Source organism: Haliotis asinina, chromosome 8 (assembly GCF_037392515.1).
Source record: "Haliotis asinina isolate JCU_RB_2024 chromosome 8, JCU_Hal_asi_v2, whole genome shotgun sequence".
NCBI classification, from domain to species: domain Eukaryota; kingdom Metazoa; phylum Mollusca; class Gastropoda; order Lepetellida; family Haliotidae; genus Haliotis; species Haliotis asinina.
In genome coordinates, this window is record NC_090287.1 from 6,974,046 (window position 1) to 6,990,260 (window position 16,215).

The window sequence follows — 16,215 nt, forward strand, 5'->3', positions numbered from 1 at the left end:
CAAAGATTGGTCATATGGGTTCATAGCCCCAGCATCCTATGTTTGTTGTAAGAGGTGGCTCAAAGGATCGGGTGGTCAAGCACAGTGACTTGGTTTTCTGTGGTGTTGTTTGCCTCTCCAATCACTGTATTGTCTGGACCATTCATATAGTAAAGGACTACCTCACTCACTTGGGTGATTCACGTTCATTTCTCCTTTCCTACACATATCTCATCCATACTTCCAGCGATAGAATGCAAAGCAGGTAAGGTGCACATGCACATGAGATGTGTGGTATATATTGGATTGCAATGGGTGATCGTATATGACTCACTCTTATAGCTGTACACGTTGCTCGAGGTAAGAGGGATGTTTGTATTTCAGAAACATGCACCGCCCGCGCCGACTGCGACAGCTGCAGGTGTGGAGTCCAACCTGCGCACCACCATTGCTTCGACGGCCACTGTTTCTGTGGGTGTAACTTTGGAGCAGACGTGTAAGTAACTGAGACGGTCCTACCTTTTAAGAAATGATTAGTTAATGAGTTGTGCAAAGAACAAACTACACGGAAAAGGAAGTTACTAGGTCTTCCCAAAACTACTCTAACGGTATACGACACTCGTTTCCGGTCAAAGGGGCATAACTCTAAGTATCGGTGATGAATGTGAACTCTGTAAATTCATATATTGCTAAATACCGACCTGTAACTGGCCGAATGTGTTGTACTTGTTACAAAGATATCTAGTTAGGTTGCGAATATGTAACAGGTATGGCAATCTGGATCTTGAAGAAACACGTCATGTTGTATGAACCGTGTTGCTCCGTTTAGTAAATCCTATTGTCTTACCATATAATCTCTCAGGGCTGTCTCGGTTCTTTCTTTCCCGTCTGCTGTGGTTAAACTGTCATACTTGGGACGTATGTGCTGTGGAGGAAAGAAAGTCAGTTCAGGTCTTTGAATGTCATTTAGAAGTGAAAATACATATGAATGAAGATTTTTATGGATATCAACTTCTTTATGAGAGAACACAACGTTTCGGAGTTAATGCTTACTCCTTCATCACCTGATGACCTGATGAAGGAGTAAGCATTAACTCCGAAACGTTGTGTTCTCTCATAAAGAAGTTGATATCCATAAAAATCTTCAAAGTCAGTTCAGTCTCAGCGTTTCACTATCATAGTTTCAGTCACATTCAAATCAAGTTCTTAATCTGCAAACATGTTAGCAAGACATTAAAGGTTCTTAATCTGCAAACATGTTAGCAAGACATTAAAGGTTCTTAATCTGCAAACATGTTAGCAAGACATTAAAGGTTCTTAATCTGCAAACGTGTTAGCAAGACATTAAAGGTTTACATTATTGCAATAAGTAAATCATATCTAAGAGAAAAACTGAATACTGAAAATACCGCTTTCTTTTTTAGTGGCAAATAGATGACAAAGGGAAGATTTCATACAACATTTTTTTCTATTTTTATCTATTAAATCAACATGTAACAATACCACTTTGTGTTTGGTTATTACGTTCCGAGACGCCGACTGCTAATCGCTATAGCAACTGCGATTTCAACTCGCCACGACAGCATGTTCACTTCCTTCACATCGGAAGTTGGATGGGTCGAGATGCACAATGTCGTCCTAAAGTCCCGAAACATATACGCTATGTTTAGGCTCACATCGGACAAATATGTCAGTTTTCAATACGTTTTGACACCAAGATAGACGAATACTGACCTGAAACAAGCCCTTGATACACCTCCCAACGGACAGACATGTCAGTTTTCAATACGTTTTACCAACAGGATAGACGAATACTGACCAGAAACAAGCCCTTGATACACCTCACAAAGAATAGACATGTCAGTTTTCAATACGTTTTACCAGCAAGATAGACGAATACTGACCAGAAACAAGCCTTGATACACCTCACAACGAATAGACATGTTAGTTTTCAATACGTTTTACCAGCAAGACGTTTACAATCTGATCGTAAAGTTGTGAACAACTCAAACTGAAATGTCATTCTTGCAAATAATATAAAGTTAAAATGCGTCTTTTAAACATGAAAAGAATAACAAAACCCATCATTGAGAATTGCGGTTATTTCATGATAGAACTGATGCTGACACCCACTACCTGATAATTAATCAAGGGATGTAGAACATAATGACTTGGTGTAACAGAATCTCAAAGACTTAGTGAGTGAGTGAGTTTAGTTTTACGCCGCACTTAGCAGTATTCCAGCTATATGGCGGCGGTCTGTAAATCATCGAGTCTGGACCAGACAATCCAGTGACCAACAACATGAGCATCGATCTGCCGAACTAGAAACCGATGACATGTGTCAACCAAGCCAGCGAGCCTGACCACCCGATCCCGTTAGTCGCCTCTTACGACAAGCATGGGTTGCTGAAGGCCTATTCTACCCCGGGACCTTCACGGGTTCTCAAAGACTTAGTAATTAGACACCTTAAGTGAACACCTTAAAGAGACCAGCGAGACGTTGTGGGTTTCAAAGTCAGCCTATTCGCAATCGTTCCATTTCTACGTTTGGTAAAGAGCTTGCCCTATATGGTCCTGTCCTTTTCTGTTCAGTTCAGTCCCATCACCTTGTCACGAAGGGAGGGATTGTGTAATAGTATATGACCACTGAATCGGATGTTGATTTAATTTTTGTATGAATGTGCGCCAGTACATGAATCCACCGTGGTTAGTTGGGAATCCTGGTTCGACCCCTCACGGACCAAGCGAGTGTACGGTCTGCGTTTACATCACCCCTTGACAATGTGGAACGGCCATATTAACTGGCAAACTGTTGTAGGTCAAACGTACAGAGAGATATTGTTTATTTGATTCTCACCTCTCATACAATAACTAAAACACATAGATACACACAGTTCATAAAAAATGTATATACTATCAGTCCGTACGGAATTACGAGAGACTCAGTTTTACTCAACTGTTACTATAGAATAGATTTAAAATAGATTGAAAATAGAATATAGCTTAAAACATAACACATACCATGAATTGTATAAAACTATTCTCCTCTTTCTTAAGACAGAATGATGGGGTTTTGGTATCTAAACTGCATATTGAAGTGTTGGATAAAAGTATCACGTGTAAAATCACATTTGTAAAAGGTTACAATGCTCAGCATTGTGTACATCCAAGTTGATTAATACATACATTCCGCCCTTAAATGAATTCGGACAATCAAACACCTTTTTTCATTAAGTGGTACATTGTTAATGCAGCGGCCCTATATATAAAGTTGGGGCTACACAGGAGTGGCACATGGCGATTTATTAATTCTCAATATGGTAAGCATTTTCAAAAGTGCAATAAAGTCTAAGCTTCTTGTTCCTTACTTGGAAACATCACGTGCGTTACATAGTTTCTTTCCATTTGGAAGCATTCAAACATTTTAGGGTAATTACCTGTGCAATAAAGGTAGCATCAAAACAATTATCACAGTTACACAATGTTCTAAACCAGTATTTGTTAATTGTTTTGTGAATTCTTCAATTATGGTTTCCTTTTCTTCTGGAAGCCCACAAGTTACACCCGTGAAATAACTTACCAGTAAGTCGCTACTGGTTTAGATTACAAATACGTTTATAAAACCTTTCAGTCATGGCCCACTGACGCAGTAGAGGCATGGTCTACGCCCTGTTTTCACTGACAGCTGCGTTGGGTGCAAAACATCCTTGGGTCATAGTAGAAGAAGCGCATAGCACTGTATTGCACAGCATTTACACACGGCATGCTCTGTGTTCCCTATGTTCAGTGAGTGTGTGAGTTTACTTTTCACACTCAGCAATATTCCAGCTAAAGGGATGATTTCAACTTCCCAACAGTCACCTTTCCTTTCATGTCAAGCAACGTCCCAACAGTCACCTTTCCTTTCATGTCACGCAGTATTCCAACAGTCACCTTTCCTTTCATGCTAAGCAGTATCCCAACAGTCACCTTTCCTTTCATGTCAAGCAACTTCCCTACAGTCACCTTTCCTTTCATGTCAAGCAGTATTCCAACAGTCACCTTTCCTTTCATGTCACGCAACATCCAAACAGTCACCTTTCCTTTCATGTCACGCAACATCCCAACAGTCACCTTTCCTTTCATGCTAAGCAGTATTCCAACAGTCACCTTTCCTTTCATGTCACGCAACATCCCAACAGTCACCTATCCTTTCATGTCAAGCAACATTCCAACAGTCACCTTTCCTTTCATGTCAAGCAGTATTCCAACAGTCACCTTTCCTTTCATGTCCAGCAGTATTCCAACAGTCACCTTTCCTTTCATGTCAAGCAGTATTCCAACAGTCACCTTTCCTTTCATGTCCAGCAGTATTCCAACAGTCACCTTTCCTTTCATGTCAAGCAGTATTCCAACAGTCACCTTTCCTTTCATGTCAAGCAAAATTCCAACAGTCACCTTTCCTTTCATGTCCAGTAGTATTCCAACAGTCACCTTTCCTTTCATGTCACGCAACATCCCAACAGTCACCTTTCCTTTCATGTCAAACAACATCCCAACAGTCACCTTTCCTTTCATGTCAAGCAACATTCCAACAATCACCTTTCCTTTCATGTCCACCAGTATTCCAACAGTCACCTTTCCTTTCATGTCAAGCAACATTCCAACAGTCACCTTTCCTTTCATGTCCAGTAGTATTCCAACAGTCACCTTTCCTTTCATATCAAGCAACATTCCAACAGTCACCTTTCCTTTCATGTCACGCAACATCCCAACAGTCACCTTTCCTTTCATGTCAAGCAACATCCCAACAGTCACCTTTACCTTCATGTCAAGCAACATTCCAACAGTCACCTTTTCTTTCATGTCAAGCAACTTCCCAACAGTCACCTTTCCTTTCATGTCAAGCAACATCCCAACAGTCACCTTTCCTTTCATGTCAAGCAACATTCCAACAGTCACCTTTTCTTTCATGTCAAGCAACTTCCCAACAGTCACCTTTCCTTTCATGTCCAGTAGTAATCCAACAGTCACCTTTCCTTTCATGTCAAGCAACATCCCTACAGTCACCTTTCCTTTCATGTCAAGCAACATCCCAACAGTCACCTTTCCTTTCACGTCAAGCAACATCCCTACAGTCACCTTTCCTTTCATGTCAAGCAACATCCCAACAGTCACCTTTCCTTACATGTCAAGCAACTTCCCAACAGTCACCTTTCCTTTCATGTCAAGCAACATCCCTACAGTCACCTTTCCTTTCATGCCAAGCAACTTCCCAACAGTCACCTTTCCTTTCATGCCAAGCAGCTTCCCAACAGTCACCTTTCCTTTCATGTCAAGCAACTTCCCAACAGTCACCTTTCCTTTCATGTCAAGCAACATCCCTACAGTCCCCTTTCCTTTCATGCGAAGCAACTTCCCAACAGTCACCTTTCCTTTCATGTCAAGCAACATCCCAACAGTCACCTTTCCTTACATGTCAAGAAACATCCCTACAGTCACCTTTCCTTTCATGCCAAGCAACTTCCCAACAGTCACCTTTCCTTTCATGTCAAGCAACATTCCAACAGTCAACTTTTCTTTCATGCCAAGCAACTTCCCAGCAGTCACCTTTCCTTTCATGTCAAGCAACATTCCAACAGTCACCTTTTCTTTCATGTCAAGCAACTTCCCAACAGTCACCTTTCCTTTCATGTCCAGTAGTAATCCAACAGTCACCTTTCCTTTCATGTCAAGCAACATCCCTACAGTCACCTTTCCTTTCATGTCAAGCAACTTCGCAACAGTCACCTTTCCTTTCATGTCAAGTAACATCCCTACAGTCACCTTTCCTTTCATGCCAAGCAACCTCCCAACAGTCACCTTTCCTTTCATGTCAAGCAACTTCCCAACAGTCACCTTTCCTTTCATGTCAAGAAACATCCCTACAGTCACCTTTCCTTTCATGCCAAGCAACTTCCCAACAGTCACCTTTCCTTTCATGTCAAGCAACATCCCAACAGTCACCTTTCCTTTCATGTCAAGCAACATCCCAACAGTCACCTTTCCTTTCATGTCAAGCAACTTCCCAACAGTCACCTTTCCTTTCATGTCAAGCAACATCCCTACAGTCACCTTTCCTTTCATGTCAAGCAACATCCCTACAGTCACCTTTCCTTTCATGTCAAGCAACATCCATACAGTCACCTTTCCTTTCATGCCAAGCAACTTCCCAACAGTCACCTTTCCTTTCATGTCAAGCAACATCCCAACAGTCACCTTTCCTTTCATGTCAAGCAACTTCCCAACAGTCACCTTTCCTTTCATGTCAAGCAACATCCCTACAGTCACCTTTCCTTTCATCTCAAGCAACTTCCCAACAGTCACCTTTCCTTTCATGTCCAGTAGTAATCCAACAGTCACCTTTCCTTTCATGTCAAGCAACTTCCCAACAGTCACCTTTCCTTTCATGTCAAGCAACATCCCTACAGTCACCTTTCCTTCAATGCCAAGCAACTTCCCAACAGTCACCTTTCCTTTCATGTCAAGCAACATTCCAACAGTCACCTTTCCTTTCATGTCAAGCAACTTCCCAACAGTCACCTTTCTTTCATGTCAAGCAACATTCCAACAGTCACCTTTTCTCTCATGTCAAGCAACTTCCCAACAGTCACCTTTCCTTTCATGTCCAGTAGCAATCCAACAGTCACCTTTCCTTTCATGTCAAGCAGTATTCCAACAGTCACCTTTCCTTTCATGTCCAGCAGTTTTCCAACAGTCACCTTTCCTTTCATGCCAAGCAACTTCCCAACAGTCACCTTTCCTTTCATCTCAAGCAACTTCCCAACAGTCACCTTCCTTTCATGTCAAGCAACATCCCTAGAGTCACCTTTCCTTTCATGCCACGCAACTTCCCAACAGTCACCTTTCCTTTCATGTCAAGCAACATTCCTACAGTCACCTTTCCTTTCATGTCAACCAACATCCCTACAGTCACCTTTCCTTTCATGTCAAGCAACTTCCCAACAGTCACCTTTCCTTTCATGTCAAGCAACATCCCTACAGTCACCTTTCCTTTCATACCAAGCAACATCCCTACAGTCACCTTTCCTTTCATGTCAAGCAACTTCCCAACAGTCACCTTTCCTTTCATGTCAAGCAACATCCCTACAGTCACCTTTCCTTTCATGTCAAGCAACTTTCCAACAGCCACCTTTCCTTTCATGTCAAGTAACATCCCAACAGTCACCTTTCCTTTCATGTCAAACAACTTCCCAACAGTCACCTTTCCTTTCATGTCAAGCAACTTCCCAACAGTCACCTTTCCTTTTATGTCAAGCAACATCCCTACAGTCACCTTTCCTTTCATGTCAAGCAACTTCCCGACACTCACCTTTCCTTTCATGTCAAGCAACATCCATACAGTCACCTTTCCTTTCATGTCAAGCAACTTCCCAACAGTCACCTTTCCTTTCATGTCCAGTAGTAATCCAACAGTCACCTTTCCTTTCATGTCAAGCAACTTCCCAACAGTCACCTTTCCTTTCATGTCAAGCAACATCCCTACAGTCACCTTTCCTTCAATGCCAAGCAACTTCCCAACAGTCACCTTTCCTTTCATGTCAAGCAACATTCCAACAGTCACCTTTTCTTTCATGTCAAGCAACTTCCCAACAGTCACCTTTCCTTTCATGTCAAGCAACATTCCAACAGTCACCTTTTCTTTCATGTCAAGCAACTTCCCAACAGTCACCTTTCCTTTCATGTCCAGTAGCAATCTAACAGTCACCTTTCCTTTCATGTCAAGCAACATCCCTACAGTCACCTTTCCTTTCATGTCAAGCAACTTCCCAACAGTCACTTTTCCTTTCATGTCACGCAACATTCCAACAGTCACCTTTCCATTCATGTCCAGCAGTATTCCAACAGTCACCTTTCCTTTCATGTCAAGCAACATTCCAACAGTCACCTTTCCTTTCATGTCCAGCAGTATTCCAACAGTCACCTTTCCTTTCATGTCAAGCAACATTCCAACAGTCACCTTTCCTTTCATGTCAAGCAACATCCCAACAGTCACCTTTCCTTTCATGTCAAGCAACATCCCTACAGCCACCTTTCCTTTCACACCAAGCAACTTCCCAACACTCACCTTTCCTTTCATGTCAAGCAACATCCCTACAGTCACCTTTCCTTTCATGTCAAACAACTTCCCAACAGTCACCTTTCCTTTCATGTCAAGCAACATCCCTACAGTCACCTTTCCTTTCATGTCAAGCAACTTCCCAACAGTCACCTTTCCTTTCATGTCAAGCAACATCCCTACAGTCACCTTTCCTTTCATGTCAAACAACTTCCCGACAGTCACCTTTCCTTTCATGTCAAGCAACATCCCTACAGTCACCTTTCCTTTCATGTCAAGCAACTTCCCAACAGTCACCTTTCCTTTCATGTCAAGCAACTTTCCAACAGTCACCTTTCCTTTCATGTCAAGCAACATCCCTACAGTCACCTTTCCTTTCATGTCAAACAACTTCCCAACAGTCACCTTTCCTTTCATGTCAAGCAACATCCCTACAGTCACCTTTCCTTTCATGTCAAGCAACTTCCCTACAGTCACCTTTCCTTTCATGTCAAGCAACTTCCCAACAGTCACTTTTCCTTTCATGTCACGCAACATTCCAACAGTCACCTTTCCTTTCATGTCCAGCAGTATTCCAACAGTCACCTTTCCTTTCATGTCAAGCAACATTCCAACAGTCACCTTTCCTTTCATGTCCAGTAGTGTTCCAACAGTCACCTTTCCTTTCATGTCAAGCAACATTCCAACAGTCACCTTTTCTTTCATGCCAAGCAACTTCCCAACAGTCACCTTTCCTTTCATGTCAAGCAACTTCTCAACAGTCACTTTTCCTTTCATGTCACGCAACATTCCAACAGTCACCTTTCCATTCATGTCCAGCAGTATTCCAACAGTCACCTTTCCTTTCATGTCAAGCAACATTCCAACAGTCACCTTTCCTTTCATGTCCAGCAGTATTCCAACAGTCACCTTTCCTTTCATGTCAAGCAACATTCCAACAGTCACCTTTCCTTTCATGTCCAGCAGTATTCCAACAGTCACCTTTCCTTTCATGTCAAGCAACTTCCCAACAGTCACCTTTACTTTCATGTCACGCAACATCCCAACAGTCACATTTCCTTTCATGTCAAGCAAAATTCCAACAGTCACCTTTCCTTTCATGTCCAGCAGTATTCCAACAATCATCTTTCCTTTCATGTCAAGCATCATTCCAACAGTCACCTTTCCTTTCATGTCAAGCAAAATTCCAACAGTCACCTTTCCTTTCATGTCCAGCAGTATTCCAACAGTCACCTTCCCTTTCATGTCAAGCAACATCCCAACAGTCACCTTTCCTTTCATGCTAAGCAGTATTCCAACAGTCACCTTTCCTTTCATGTCAAGCAACTTTCCAACAGTCACCTTTCCTTTCATGTCCAGCAGTATTCCAACAGTCACCTTTCCATTCATGTCAAGCAACATTCCAACAGTCACCTTTCCTTTCATGTCCAGCAGTATTCCAACAGTCACCTTTCCTTTCATGTCAAGCAACATTCCAACAGTCACCTTTCCTTTCATGTCCAGTAGTATTCCAACAGTCACCTTTCCTTTCATGTCCAGCAGTATTCCAACAGTCACCTTTCCTTTCATGTCCAGCAGTATTCCAACAGTCACCTTTCCTTTCATGTCAAGCAGTATTCCAACAGTCACCTTTCCTTTCATGTCAAGCAGTATTCCAACAGTCACCTTTCCTTTCATGTCCAGTAGTAATCCAACAGTCACCTTTCCTTTCATGTCAAGCAGTATTCCAACAGTCACCTTTCCTTTCATGTCAAGCAACTTCCCAACAGTCACCTTTCCTTTCATGTCAAGCAACATCCCAACAGTCCCCTTTCCTTTCATGTCAAGCAACATTCCAACAGTCACCTTTCCTTTCATGTCCAGCAGTATTCCAACAGTCACCTTTCCTTTCATGTCAAGTAACTTCCCAACAGTCACCTTTCCTTTCATGTCACGCAACATCCCAACAGTCACCTTTCCTTTCATGTTAAGCAACATTCCAACAGTCACCTTTCCTTTCATGTCAAGCAACTTCCCAACAGTCACCTTTCCTTTCATGTCAAGCAACATCCCAACAGTCACCTTTCCTTTCATGTCCAGTAGTATTCCAAGAGTCACCTTTCCTTTCATGTCTTGCAACTTCCCAACAGTCACCTTTCCTTTCATGTCACGCAACATCCCAACAGTCACCTTTCCTTTCATGTCAAGCAACATTCCAACAGTCACCTTTCCTTTCATGTCCAGCAGTATTCCAACAGTCACCTTTCCTTTCATGTCAAGCAACTTCCCAACAGTCACCTTTCCTTTCATGTCAAGCAGTATTCCAACAGTCACCTTTCCTTTCATGTCAAGCAACATCCCAACAGCTCCAACGCCTCCGTGATGTAGTGGTTAGAGCATCCGGTCGGAGAGCGGGAGGTTGCGTGTTCGATCCTCGGCCGCATCATACCAATTACGCTGAAAGATGGTATCTGTTGTTACGTGCCTGGTGCTCGGCATTAATGGGTAAAACAAGGACTGGTCGGCAAGGGGTTAGTAAAATGACTGACTGGGGTATTCATGCTCAAATTTGGCATGCTATCTCGGTGAGCTAACACTATAAAACAAGCTTAAGTCTGGGCGAGTACAAGCAGCCACACATACACACGGATGTACGTTGTCATGAGCGACGTTAAACACCATTTCACATCACCTTCAATACCCTCAGCCTTTGGTGTTTGCAATTCACAACTTTTGAGATACAATTGAGCAGGCTCTGTTACCAAGATTTCAAAGTGTGTCATACCACTCTTGTTCGGCTGTTCTTTGATCAAGTGAAAGGCAAATATTATGGATGACAACTTCTTTTTTATTGTATGTTACAGCGTTCCTGGGCAATGCCTTGCTTCTTCACCTGGCGAACACCTGTTATCATCACTATTAATTCATAAACACATGCCCTGTCATCGTATCGCACTGAATTGTCTGGTCCACAATCGATTTCTTTACAAACAGCATCGTAGTTTCTGAAACAAATTTATGATATCGTCACAAATGTAGCATCAACTCCGCTTTTAGTAGAATTCTTGTGAATGTGGAAAGAGTTTTGTCGCTTTTATTTCAAATTTCCATAATAACAAACGTGATTTGTAAACAATCTAGTCTGACAGATGTTATATTTTCGATTACATTCCATAGTAAAGTGAAAATTTTAGTACTTTTTGAGTTGCGTCTCATCCTGGATTCGACCCGCACCCTCAGATTCAAGCACCTAATGCCCAGCACACTAAGTTAGCCGCCTATCCCGCTCAGCCACCGCTACTTCCAGAGGTCTGGGTTATACCTAGTTCCTTCCTGTGTGCTGGCAATTACATGCGGTGGTAATTAAGTGAAACAAAATGCTCCCATATACCCAGACGCTGTAATACGAACCGTCTCTTGTCACTTCACTGATTTCTTTGGAATGTATTATTGATATAAGACTGCTCTTTAATACTTGGATTTCGGACTGAGCTGATCCTTACAAAACTACGTTACACGTGTAGTAAATTGAATTATGATCTATTAAGAGGATAACCAAGTTATTCTTGTGGAAATGTTTGTGAAAATTCTTATCAATACCTCATTGAGTGTCAGTTATATACTGTACAGAGAACTGCCATGATGACTAATTTACTCAGTGTTACCACAGTGAATATAAACCGTGATTTACCATTAAATGGTTATGGAGATCTGATTATCGCTAAATGAAAAAGTTATACAATTTTTCAAATACATATTTGTCAATTAAAAAGGTTTTCATATTGCAATTATTCCACTGTTTTTCCATCTTTCTGCTCTTGTCTTTCCATCTGTATAATGAATTAAACAATATCAATAATATGTAAATACAAAGGGCAACGTGTTCTAAGGTGTGTAACTTGTACCCAACCCCTTCCAATAGAATAAAATGGGTTAAAAGAAAACAAACCCTCTCTAATCCCATCTCCCTGTACACACATACACGAAGAATCTAAAGGACCAGAGAATGCACACAATGCCTACGACAAAACCAAGAGTAAAGCTCATGCTGACCCATCTTTGAGAACAAACGTTGACGTAAAGTACAAAACCAGCAAAGTTATCATTTTGCAGAAATAGGCGAGGAGAGATAATGTCGTCACGATTGTTTGTATGCCATGTGAAACTATGTGTATTATCAGGTTGCTGTACTCACGATCTTAGTCGATTTATACAGGTGACACGTTCAGAGAGTTCGTGTGTCCGGGATGGGTGTGTTAATTGATTGAAATGCCAGTCACGTGATATACGCAAGATAGGGTTTGAGTGAATCAAATTAGTGTGAAGATATATTCAGAATATGAGTAAGTGAGTGAGAGTCAATATTTAACGTCACATCGTCAATATTTCATCCATATCGTGGAGGTAACAAATTTGACACTGAAATGGAGCATTTTGATATTATATAAATTTGTCAAAGGACAGTAAAACAACTAGAATATCGCATTTAGAATTAATACTAGCGTTGAAATGGTGAGATGGGTGAGTTTAGTTTTACGTCGCACTTAGCAATATTCCAGCTATATGGAGACGGTCTGTAAATAATCGAGTCTGGACCAGACAATCCAGTGATCAACAACATGAGCATCGATCTGCGCAATGGGGAACCGATGACATGTGTCAACCACGTCAGCTAGTCTGACCACCCGATCCCGTTAGTCGCCTCTTACGACAAGCATAGTCACCTTTTATGGCAAGCATGGGTTGCTGAAGGCCTATTCTACCCCGGGACCTTTACGGGTCCTAGCGTTGAAAGTTAAAACTAATAGTACCATTTGAACAATACAATGTACAATCAGGCTATATATCGCCAACAACGGAAGGTAGATCACTGAACTAGGAACCATCGGAATTTACAGTACCTTTGCTACCTGCATGGACCCTAGGTGGATTTACACTACTCGTTCAACTGCTGGCGATTATAAGAATGCTAGCCGAAATTGGCCCATCAGCCTCGACACGGAGACTGTCGATAGGAAAAGTTCTAAAAGACCTAAGACAAAGTCTTAGACCTTTGTGGCGGATAGAATCAAGCATTTTGAGATTGATTTTGCAGGCTCCATCATATACGATGGAGCCGTAATCAAGTTTCTAACGCATGAGAGATCTGTTTAGGTGTATTCCGGTTGTTTTGTCCCCTCCCTACTTATAATTTGAAACGACTTTTAACAAATCAAGTGACTTCAGGCATTTATCTTGAAGTGATTTTATATGTGGCGGAAAAGTTAAACGTAAGTCGAAAATAAGACCCAGGTACTTGGCATTCTTTACTACTTTGATGCGGTGCCGTTTAAAATAAGTCTTTTTGCTGTTTGTACTTTCTGCATAAATTTAAAACCCGTTTTCAAGGTACCGTTTTTCAGTTTTACTGAGACAACTTGCCTCTGTATTGTATACATATTTCTACCTCTATAAGAAACATCACAATCATCCAAAATAGTGATCCATCAACTGAATCACTTAAAACCTTTGAAAAACTATTGATTTTAATGCTAAATAAAGTCACGGACAAAATACTGCCCTGTGGTGCACATTGGTCTTGATCAACGTAGTCTGACAATGCTGATCCTCTTCGGACTTATATCTGTCTGCCGATTAAAAAGATAGATATAATAATAATAATAATAATAATATGTGCATTTATATAAACTCCACTCGCGAGGTGAATGCTCATAGCGCTAACAGTCAAAGCAAGCATATTATTACCCTAGATAACCCAAGCTGCGTGTTAGGCGCTACAAGGTTATAGCCATTTTCTGCTGGGTGAATGATATATAAATTGAGTCTTTGAAGGGCATTTAGAAGTGAAATACATAAGAATGAAGATTTTTATGGATATCAACTTCTTCATATGGGAACACAACGTTTCGGAGTTAATGTTTACTCCTTGATCAGGTGATTGAGAATGGGGTGCAGAGCTATATTTATATGTACAGGTAAAACAATAACAAAGTAACAAGTGGAATGAATTAACGAAAGCTGGAAGCCAGTATAAACAAGCACTGATAGGAAGCCGACAGTTATGATAACAATGATGGAAGCCAATGGTAATACATTGCAGATGATAGGAAATGTTTACATAACACAGATAGGGGATAAGGACTATGTACATGATTGGGGATAAGGATGGAAGCCAATGGTGATACATTACGCATGATTGGGTGATGTTTACATAACACATGATTGCGGGATTAAGGATGAAGTACATGATTACATGAGGGTTGATGATGTACAAACACAAGTAGATTGGCTATACATGAATTACATAGATAGAATGTACACAATTAGATGAGATTAATTTATCTATAAGTCCCAGACACTTGGTAGGTACACTCCTTGGTCACGGTTGATTGCTGGTTTCTGTCTCCGGATCTCGATGGCCTCTTGTGGTTTCCTTTGGCGCCAGTTGTTGTTGGTAGATAGTATCCTAGTGTCCTCCCATCGAATTGAATGTCCAGGGTTCTTGAGAATGAATGTGTTCAGAGATGGCCGATTTCTGGCCGAGTTTGCTGACGGAGGTCTGGTGTTCCTTCACTCTGGTGTTGATTGGTCTCAGCGTTTCTCCAATGTATAGGTCGCCACAGTTGCAAGGCATCTGGTAGATGCATCCTCTCGGGTTAGGGTGTTCACAGCTGGGTCCTTTACCGTTGGCTTTTAGGTAGGTCTTGATGGTCTTGCCACTGGAGAAGGTGACATCGATGCTGGTTTTGGTCTTGATGAGGCGTGATATCTGATGACTGATGGGGACAAGGTAGGGTATGGTTACTCTGATGGGTGATGGAGAAGGCTTGAGGCGGGGTTCTCTGTCCTTGAGGGTCTTGTTGATGGTGGCTGTGACGAGTTGGGGAGGGTAACCGTTGAGTGTGGTGAATGTCTTTCTGAGGTGGTCCAGTTCATTGTTTAGGGCATCAGGATGGCAGAGGGCTTTGGCACGTCTGGTAAGGGTGGCGATGATAGCTTGCTTGATCTGAGGATGATGGCAGGAGTTGTAGTGGATGTACTGGTCGGTGTGCGTCGGCTTGCGGTATACTGAGATTCTAAGTCCATCGTCTGTGGTGTGGAGGGATACATCAAGGAATGACAGGTGTTGGTTGGTCTCAGTCTCCATGGTGAACTTGATTCTTGGATGTTGGTCGTTGAGGTGGTAGAGGAACTCGCTGGGGTCGTTGTCACTGGCGATGGTGGTGAAGGTGTCGTCGACCAACAGAGATGGTGGAACGGTTTGTGGAGACGGCTGCTTCCTCGAAGGATGTCATGAAGATTTCTGTAATGAGAGGAGAAAGAGGTGAGCCCATGGGGAGACCGTGGATCTGCTTGTATATCTTACCATTAAATGTGAAGTAGGAGGTGTCAAAGCAGCTGCGGACGAGGTTGATGATGCTGTCTATGGTGAGGTGAGTGTCCAAGTCATCTGTCCTGTTGGCTGACTTGCTGCGAAGGATGTCCAGGGCTTCTTCTAGTGGGATGTTGGTAAAGAGGTCCACGACGTCGTAGCTGACCATGGTGCCTGTGAGGTTGGATTGTTTCAGCTGGTTGACAAAGGATGAAGAGTCGCTGATGTAGGACTTGTCATCTTTGCCAAATGGTATCATAAGCTTTTTTCAAGATAAAAAAATACTGATACAGCATGTTGTTTTGGGGATTTTTTATAAAGAATCTTTAACAAATGATTCAAAACGAACCAAGTGGTCAGTCGTGCTTCGGTATTTACGGAAACCACACTGTATATCAGTGATTAGATTGTTGGTTTCTAAAAAACAAATTAAGTAGTTATTTACCATTCGCTCCATGGATTTACAAACACAGATAGTTAAGAAACAGGTCGATAATTGATTGGATCTGCATGATCCCTGCCAGGCTTTGCAATAGGAACAACTGTGGCGTTTCGCCATGAAGAGGGAAAATGTTCAGTTATCCAAGTACATGTATGGTCAAAAATGTGAAGTAAGGTTTCGAGACAAGATTCAGGCAAGTGATGTAAGAGCTCGCGATAAAGCAGTGTGACGTTCATGTAATGAAAATACCTCCATTATCTCCTGAAATTCACCATTATCAGATTTAAAATTTACTTTTTTCTTTTCTTGTTATGATTGATAAGGCAATATTTTGGATGGTAA

The 16,215-nt window shown here is 41.8% G+C and overlaps 1 protein-coding gene across 1 annotated transcript; it reads right to left on the minus strand.

Moving 5' to 3' along the window:
* Positions 1-6,790: 6,790 nt before the first annotated feature.
* LOC137294369 (uncharacterized) lies at positions 6,791-10,297 on the minus strand. The gene is made up of 4 exons (XM_067825373.1): positions 9,710-10,297; positions 8,450-8,953; positions 7,982-8,362; positions 6,791-7,606 (listed from the first exon to the last, which is right to left on the minus strand). Exons 1-4 carry the CDS (start codon positions 10,295-10,297, stop codon positions 6,791-6,793), a joined length of 2,289 nt encoding a protein of 762 aa, XP_067681474.1.
* Between the last annotated feature and the right edge of the window lie 5,918 nt (positions 10,298-16,215).